The sequence below is a fragment of the Sciurus carolinensis genome, chromosome X, assembly GCF_902686445.1.
Source record: "Sciurus carolinensis chromosome X, mSciCar1.2, whole genome shotgun sequence".
Lineage (NCBI taxonomy): Eukaryota > Metazoa > Chordata > Mammalia > Rodentia > Sciuridae > Sciurus > Sciurus carolinensis.
The window spans coordinates 46,807,965-46,817,822 of NC_062232.1; the positions used below are offsets into that span (position 1 = coordinate 46,807,965).

General features: G+C 40.5%; 1 protein-coding gene across 1 annotated transcript; it reads right to left on the minus strand.

Annotated features, from left to right (window-relative positions):
* Nucleotides 1-4,027: 4,027 nt before the first annotated feature.
* LOC124971469 (germ cell-less protein-like 1) lies at nucleotides 4,028-5,566 on the minus strand. The gene has a single exon (XM_047535233.1). The coding sequence runs from the start codon at nucleotides 5,564-5,566 to the stop codon at nucleotides 4,028-4,030; it is 1,539 nt and encodes a 512-aa protein (XP_047391189.1).
* Nucleotides 5,567-9,858: the final 4,292 nt, after the last annotated feature.

The following is a 9,858-nucleotide window of genomic DNA, read 5'->3' on the forward strand; positions in this document are numbered from 1 at the left end:
CAACTACAAAGATAGAAATTATTGGGACAAATTCAGAACAGATCCATATGTTTGATATTTGAGGGAGCAATATCTAAGTCATAAGCATGATGAAGGATTAAAAGCAAATAATTATGTAATTCATTTAATGATTTGAAATTTGAAGTCTTTTTTATTTGTTGGTTGTTTTTAGTTATACAGGAAAGCAGAATCCATTATGATATAATTATACAAGCATGGAATAGATCTTATTCTACTTAGAATCCCATTCTTATGGATGTGCATGATGGTGGAATTCACTGTGTTGTTTTCATACCTGTCGTGAGAAAATTATGTCAGATTCATTTAACTGTCTTTCCTTTTCCTATTTCTCATATCTTCCCTTCAAACCCCATTGTTTAATCTCCTGCACATTTGAATTCTTAAATGATCATGGGAGGAATTCAGGGTGCAGAAACTGAACTTCTAATTGTTGTATATAGAAATCAAGAATCTTCAAAATATACACATTTCAAAAATTTACTGAAATTGCCAAATACATAAAGTGGAAATGTTTAGCATATCTCTCATTAAGAGATTTAAAATAAACAATAACTATTTGGAATACAGATTTGAAGAACCTGTTTACACTATTATGTGAAATTTGAAAGTAACAATTTGATATAAAATTTTTCCAAATATGACAAAAGCAAATCAAGTCAAAATAGCCTGATCATTTTAGCACCTACTATCATGATGATATAAGGAACACTAATATGGCCAACCTTATCTACATCCTATTATCTTTTATACCTTATGGTGTTCTTCTGACACTTAAGTTAAAACAAATGCTGGATCTGACATTAACCATCTTACCCATTTTATATAAATATCTTACAGAAAGACACATATAGAAATTGACAAATTATCCTGTGTATTTAGAATACATGTTAAAGGCCTTCAGATATTTTATTATTATTTTTATTTAGCTTTTAATTTTTTACAGACTGCATTTTGATTCACTGTACACAAATGGGGTACATAATTTCATTTCTATGGTTGTACACAATGCAGATTCATATCATTCGAGTAATCATACATGTACATAGGGCAATGATGCCTGTCTCATTCCACCATTTTTCATACCCACCTCCCTCTCATTTTCTTCTACGTAGTCTAAAGTTCCCCTTTTATTCTCTCATTCCCCACCCCCACCCCCATTATATATCATCCTCCACTTATCAGGGAAAACATTAGAAGGCCTTCAGATATTTAGAATTAAGCATTGCAGCGTCTCTAGTTTTCCTGGAGAGGGGGGAATGTGGGAAGAAACATCCAGAAACTTTAAAGCTGATTCCTTTAGAAATTTCCAAGGAAGATTAACTGATTCACTTTTTATACATGATCTGTAATTGACACATTAGAGTGATAACAACTGCCAAAGAAAGTGTAAATTTGTTGATTATGACAAAAGTAACAGAGACAGACCATAAGAAGAGATATAATGGTTCCAGGGAAAGAAACATTCAGAGATTGGACAAGCTGGCACCCAAAAAAAACAAAAGCTGGTCAGAAAGAGATAGCTGAAAACATGAATGCTGATATATATGCCAATTTTTAAAACAACAGGCAAGTAGACCAGTATACACAGAAAAGGGGAAGGAAGAGGAAAGTAGAAAGAGATAGAAATAAAGTCCAAGAAAAAAAGACAGGCAGAAACAGGAAATGAGAGAGATATTTATTGACAGAGACAGGGGAAGGGAATTGAATGATGAACACAGAAAGAATGAGAGACAGAAATAGATGAGAAAGAGGGACACAGAGTGAGATGAAGACAAACATAGACAGAAGTAACAGAGAGATACAGAGGTAAGCATATAGAAACTATGACAGTCTAAAAGGTCCATAGCTTAAGAATGTAATAAAGTCTGTATGTTCTTATTCCTGTTAAAAATGAGAAGCTGGTGACCATGTGTACCTGCATGTGAAAGCATGCATGTGCACACACACGTGCGCACACACACACACAGAGGCAGAGACTGCCAGAGGAGGAAGACACAGTGAGGCAGACACAGAAAGTAAGAGTGAGAAAAATGGACACAAAGAAAGGCAAATTAGATAAAGACACACAAAGGTGGACATGGATGCAGACACAGACAGACAGATAATGAGACAAATACTGATAGGGACAACAGAGAGAAATGAAGAGAGAAAAGGCAGAAAAAAGTCCTGATCATGTTTAAGGACTACATTGCATCCTACAGGCTTATGTCTCCTTTGGTGCAGTATATACTTTGGTCACATTTAGTTAGATGATTTTGTGTGCAATCGCCATAACTGCATATCTTGTCCTACTTCACATTCCTTTACTGAGAGTCTATAAACAAATACAGCATTACTGTGGGAAGCATTCTATCTCAGACTTAGCAGACAAAATAAATTTTAAAAAATTAAAGTGAAAAAAAAAATCTAGTTTTGGATAAGTGCCCCAAGCTGGCAAATGGAAACAGTCAAGGTTTGAGTGAGTTTAAATGTGTGTATTTCAGATGTAATTCTTTGCACTTCATCAAATATCTTTGTACTGTAGACAGCAATGATCAGTTGAAAGTTGAAAGTTAGCTGGGAAACAAAGCAGAAAAAATCTTGCGGCCAATGTTCATTTTCAGCTAAGTAGCTTCTGAATTTCAAAAGTGAGGATATGTCATTTTTGAGGGAATGTCATCCTGCTATTCAGTTCAGGAAAATGTAAGATGAAATTACTTCAAACGTTTACATAAAGGAAGTAAAAGTGGTAAAGCATAAACCTATTTTTACCATTATACTAAACATTACATTGCATTCATCAACTGTATTTAAAAACATGGAATGAGGTTTGTTGTTCACATATAGAGCATAAAAGAACATGACAGGAAGGAAATAAAGGACAAACACCAAAATAAAGGACAGACACCAAAGGGTGCAACAAGGGCACCTTCAACGAGGCACTTCGTATTACTGTCATCAAAGTATTATCCTAACATTAGAATGAAGATTTGATATGGAATAGCCTTTCAAATCTACTTAAGAAAAAAAATGAACAAAAGGTCAGGGTTTCTAAACTGGGTGGAAATGGAAAGAGTGTAATTGGAAGAGAATTACAAACCCATAAAAATTCTGGTTTCGAATAAGTAAAGTGTTACACTTTTAGATTTTGTTTTATTTGTAAATTTTGCTTTAGATTTTTACACTCCTCCAAAGTGTATTCCAGATTATCATAATCATCATGACCATGCTCTGGTGTCTGTACATTTGCAAATCTAAAACACATGTAAACCTTTAGCCCCCAAATGCAATTTGAACTTCAAACATGTCTAAAGACCAAAGAACATGAACTTGCTTAAAGAGCACTTTCTGACACAGAGATAATTCTTGACTGTGCCACATACAAATCCGTATGTAGTAAAAGAACATCCTCATAGAACTGAACTGCTTCCTACCACCCAAGCCCAAAGTAGGGTGTTTTAAGCTTTGAAATGCCTTTCTGGGATTAAAGTGCTATGGAAATCAAAGCCAGTTCCAATTTACATCAAGATGATCTTTTGTTGAAGAACAACCAACACAAAGAAGACCATCTGTGTAGTCTGCATGGGTTCACATAATGGGAATCATGGAAAGTAAGCAGTATGCTCATTGGCAGGAAATGGGGAAAGGGGAACAAGGAATGAAACCAGTTAACAAGTGGAGCATGGGAGCTCTAAATGTGTCAACTGAGAGCGAAGTCAAAATATCCCAACAACATCCACTTAATCGAACTACAGGAAAGCCATGTTTTAAAGAGTTTCACAAAGAGTAGTAGAGTAGGTAACACTCAGTTCCTCGCTAAAGTCAGTTGGCCTTTGTCTTCTCAGAAATTATGTGTCAGTTGAAGGAAGGTAAACCAGGTGGACAGGTTGCCACATTAACAGCACAATTGAGTTCTGGAGGTGATTTGGCTTTGAAATGTGTGCTCCTCCTATGCCCCTGTAAACAGTTTCAAGTCTTAGGGAATACACTGCAATAAAGCCTGTGTGCATCAAGACAGATCAGCTGTTCAGCTCTCTGGGCTTTTGCAGGGGTCCTCACTCTGGGCAGTGCCTCTCTCCCTGGGGATGTACAGGAAGTTACATGCCATGAATAGGGGGAAGACCACATCTTGGTTCTCTAGGTTCACTACCTCTAGTTCTTGATCCTTTCTTAGGGAAAGCATCTGATATTCTGTGTCCCTCCTGAAAATGGCTCTTCCATTCCTGTCCAAAGAGACAAGCCGGAGCCGAAATGCAACTTTTCTCTGCCAGAGTAAGCTGACCCCAAGACCACAGGACTTGTTCAGTGCACTGCGGCGGAATACGATCCGGCGGTTGGTGTAGCACACCACCAAGTCCCAGCCAAAGTTAAAGCCTGCCCACCTCCAGCTGCATTGTTCATCTCTTCGGAGCTGGCCCCCACACCGCATGCTGTTTTCTTGGAGGTCAGACATGTAGACATCTACAGGCCCAACCTCCTTGGTCTGCTCAGCCCGGAGAAGGGCTAGCCACTGCTCTTTGTATACCGGGGTCAACCATGTGGCAGGGATCAGTGCATCCTGGTCAATAACGTGAGCAGATGGCAGGTCACAGATTATGTAGGCCAGCCGTAGCTGCTGGAACACTGGCATGAAGGCTCTGCCCTGCTCAGTCTCCAGAAAAGGGGCACCTTCTGACTCCCCTCTAAGCCTGGCAAACCAGGAGTTGGCATCGGGCAGTAAAGCTCTTCGGGTGCCCCTCCATGTGGGCTGCAGCTTCAGGAACATCCACTTTTTCAGTGTGGTGTATATGTCCATCTCCACCTCCAACACCAAGAGATCTGAAGAGGCGATGAGCTCTTTCATGAGATCCAGGCTGACTTCCGTCAAAAGTTCCTCACTACGCTGGGTCATCAAGTTGTCCAACAGCCACTGGCGGCAAATGGTTCTGATGTCCTGAAGCCCGTAGTTCTCCGCCGAGTAGTAGTAGCTACACACACTCTGGGCACTGACAGTCTCCTTCATGATCTCCCTGCACTGTTGAATTAGCTCATCCAACTGCAGCATACTGGCAGTAGCCAGGATGGCTATGACTCGACAGGGAGGGATGATCATGGATTCACGGTACAAGGAGCCCAATACCTCATGCAAGGCCTCACGATCAATGTTCTCATCAGGCATCTGTATCTCTATGGTATTCATGTTTGTTTCCCGCCAGGCGCCGCTGAACATGCTAGCGAAGTACCCTGACTGGCACAGGTAGACCCTGTGTAAGTTCCACTCCTCCCCCAATGCACGGATCTGTATGTCACTGCCCTCACCCCTCAGGAAGAGCGCCTGGTAAATGGACCGGGACTTGTCCTTGATCCGCTCCTGGCGAGGAGCCTTTGCCAGTGGCCCTCCTGGGCTGGTCTTCCGCTTGCGGCCTACCTGACTGGTGGAGAGTTGGGATTCTTCACTCTCCTCCTCCCCCTGCACCACTGCTGCTTCCATCTCCTCCACTGCCTCCTGCTCATCTCTAACAGCTCCTGGTTCCTCTGGGGCACGATCCCGCCTGAGCCACATCATCCGACTGCTTAGTGCCCCCATGGTCTGTGAATCTCAAGGGCACGATTTTGTACTTCCTTCCCAGGCGTAACTTCCAGAGGCAAAAGCTCAGCCAAAAGCTCCAAGGGCTGCTGGGAAAGCTTACGTCGGCCTCCAACGTCAACACTGACGCCAAGACAAGCCACGCCCTGCTCTGCCCTCAATCCTGTTGCACAAGGGCGCACCCTACCAGGGAGGACCGCACTGTGCACCTTCTCTCTGAAAAATACTCACTCTGGGGCTCCCTTCACATGCTGATACCGGGATAGAGGCAATTTTGAAATAAATTTCTCCCATTACTTTCAAGAACACAAGGAGTACTTAAGGATAACTTCCTTTGGAGAGTTGAGTCCCAGCGTTGTCCTCCAGGCATCTTCATTTCTTATTAACTTTCCTGATTACCTCAATACTTGAGTCAGTAAAGCCTTTTTTTTTTTAACCACATATAATGTTTTTATTGTAATTACAATACACACGATTTTTGGAAATTGCTTTTGTTGATTATATGCCAACTCTTATCTGTAGGGAGCCTATGGCTGCAATAAAACCATGACTTAACACAGACGACAGATAAATTTTAGATTACTATAGGATTCTATACTCACTTATTATTAAATGGACATGAGTTGTCATCAGTGGGAGGACATGTGGAATGGTCTGGATCAACTCACCTACCGACAGAAGTCTCCAACCCATCAATGGGCTCAGAACCAGGAGTACCATCCAGGTGGACTGAGGTGACACTGGGATGGGAGCCTTCAGGGCCCTTGCTAATAGTGGGAGGTTTCTCCTCTCACTGCTTTGGTGAGGGAGGTCACTTTAGGACTTCAAGAGGATGCTGCTAGTTGAGAAGGGGCCAAAGTACTCTGCCTCCAAGAGTTGTTCTTCATTTTATTTGTGTTGCCTACCTCTGAAGTAACACAAGCTTGCTCTGTTCCCCAGAACCCTGCTGCCAACGCCCTGCTGTGGTGTTCTTGGGCTAGACCACCTCACTTACTATAGCAACTGATGGCTACTGTGCTGCTGGAGGAGGGATGTTTCTCAGAGTGCTCTTCAAAGTTTCTAATAAGAAAGGTGCATCTCAATCCCATCCTCTTGTAAATAGCATAGGAACAATGTTCTGAGCCTCCTGCTCCATCCCAGGTGCCCAAAGTCAAGATAGGGTCTTCCCCACCATGGACCAGAATATAAAGATAACATGTTTCCTGCAGGAGCATCCAAAGGGAAAGCTTCATCAAAAATATGGCTAAGTAAAGCCATTTTCTATGATAAAGGTGTTAATTATTTTTTGTCCCAAATTCTACTTTGGTTTTAACTTTTTAAAAAAATATTTTAATAGTGTTTTCAGTTATAGTCTTTTAAACTGCACGTGTTTCCAAATCAGATGTTTCTGTTTCATTGTTTTCATTCTTCACAGACACCCAACCTTTACCTTTGAGGAAGAATTCAAACCCCCAGAATGCCCTTTATGACCTTTTTTCCTTCCAACTGTTTGTACATCTTGAGTCACAGCCTTTTTTCTGTTGCTTGTCAAACCCTACCCATTACTCAAGGTGTGAGATCTGGCTCAAACACCCTTTCTCAGATTTCCTGATACTTTTCCATCAACTGTACTTCCATAAGGCCTTGATCAACCCTCTCTCCCATATATCTGCAGTTATATATTTTTTTCTTGTATGCCAGTTTGTCACCACTGAAGGACTCCATGTGAATTGACTGGCTTATCAACATCAGGGTTGAGGCCTGTCACTGAATACATCTTCAGTGAAAGAAAAATTATGAATGAGTCAAAGAAATGTGGAGTTTTATATATTGTAGGGACAAGTGCGATATTTTGAGCAAACAAGACGTTGCAGAGGAGATCTGGTCTATGAAGAGAAAAGAAAGTGCTAAAATAAAAATATTTGTATGAACTGGTCACCAGGGTTTACCAAGGAGAGAAAATTCTAAGTCATTTAGGGCCCCAGGAAAAGTTATTTTAAGAGTCCAAAGAAATCTTTGTTCACGAAGCCTCATACATCACTTTGGCTTTCCTGGACTTGAATGTTTCCCCCAAGGACATGTATTGTTTTGTGCTGCAAAGCTGAAAATAAATTCCCTTTGTGAAGTTGAAATCATCATTGCAAAGGGGCTTTGGAAGTTATACAGAAACTATTATGTCACTCAATCAAACACAATATAAGGGTCCTCATAGGAACACAAAGTTCAATTGAATGCAACTTTTGAGAGTGCAACATACTGTAGTTTAAGAAGTGCACCAAATTTGGGGGCATAAATATCTAGTATAGTTAATCTTCTTGGTGGATTGTTCCCTTAACCAGTATGAGGTGAACTTCCTTGTCTCCTATGATTAATTTTTGCACAACATCTGCTTTGTCAGATATGAGAATAGCTACTACTGTTGGCTTCTGGTCCCCGTTCACATGGGATATCTTTCTCCATCCTTTAAAATTCAGCCTGGATATTTCATTGCCTATACGATGAGTCTCTTGCACACCCACATTGTTGGGCCTTCATTTTTTTTTTTTTTTTTTTTTTTGGAACTGGAGGTCAAACCCAGGGCTTTGCAAATGCAAGGCAGACACTTTGTTACTGAGCTACATCCCAGCCCCCGGCCTTCATTTTAAAACCACTCTGTCAGTCATTGTCTTTCAACTGGAGAGTTGAGACCATTTCCATTATAAGTCACTATGGAAGAGCAGTTTAATATATCTTGCCCTTCTGATACTACATACTGTAGTTTAAGAAGTTAACTATGACTTAGTTACATTAGTAACATTTGTAACTATGAAAAAAAAAATTAGTAGTGTTTGCAAAGGCCTTGTACTGTGGGCTTAGTACATGCAGAGGCATGTAGGCAAGATGTGATCCTCCCCATAAATATGGCATGTAACTTCCTGTACATCCTCTTAGAGAGTGGACCCCTGCAAAAGACTTGAGGGCTGGACTGCTCTTCCCTGGAGTCACATTGGTTAGCATGCTCCAGATGCCAGTTCCTCTCAGTTCCTCTATGAGACCAACTGGATATGTCCCTCTGTGGTGATCCACAGGTTTCTTGAAGTGTGTGACCCATAAGGCTTAAGACTACTTATGGGGGCACATGAGGAGCACATTTTCAAAACCTGTCTATTGGTGTGAAGGGTGTATTGAAACAACCTCATATTGAGGTGTCAGTTTCTATCTGAGACTTAAAGTCCAGAAATATTTGTTTTATGAATTTAACTGCACCAAATTTGGGGGCATAAATATCTAGTATAGTTAATCTTCTTGGTGGATTGTTCCCTTAACCAGTATGAGGTGAACTTCCTTGTCTCCTATGATTAATTTTTGCACAACATCTGCTTTGTCAGATATGAGAATAGCTACTACTGTTGGCTTCTGGTCCCCGTTCACATGGGATATCTTTCTCCATCCATTAAAATTCAGCCTGGATATTTCATTGCCTATACGATGAGTCTCTTGCACACCCACATTGTTGGGCCTTCATTTTTTTTTTTTTTTTTTTTTTTTGGAACTGGAGGTCAAACCCAGGGCTTTGCAAATGCAAGGCAGACACTTTGTTACTGAGCTACATCCCAGCCCCCGGCCTTCATTTTAAAACCACTCTGTCAGTCATTGTCTTTCAACTGGAGAGTTGAGACCATTTCCAGTATAAGTCACTATGGAAGAGCAGTTTAATATATCTTGCCCTTCTGATTTACTTCCATTATTTAATCTGGTCTTAGTTTCCATTTCTTCATCTGCTCTTTAAGAGAGCGTTACCCATTCAAAAACTGGGGATTGCTTTTAAGTTCTTCTCATTTAAAGTGCTTTATGAAGTGCTTGCTTAGTAGTCATGATTTTTTTTTTCAGTTTATCATTATATTAGGAAGTCCTTGTATCTCCCTCAGTCCTGAAGGAAAGCTTTTCTGGGTATAGCAATGTTAGTTGGCACGTATTTTCTGTCAGAGCTTGGATTCCCTCATTGCAAACTCTTCTGTATTTTAGAGCCTGAGCTGAGAAGTCAGATCTTTAATGGCTTACCTCTAAATGTGACATACTATTTTTTCCCTTGAGGTTTTTTAATATTCCCTCCTTTTTCTCTGTTAGGCAATTTGATAATGATGTGTCTAAGAAAGTTTTATGTTCATCTTCTCTTTTGGGTCCTATATGCCTCCTGCATATGAATGTCCATCTCATTCCTAAGATCTGGAAATTCTTCTGCTACTGTTTCACTGCCAAATTTCTTAATGCCCTTACCTTGTATTTTCATGCTCTCTTCAATTAGAATGACTCTGTATTTTGGTCTCTTCTTG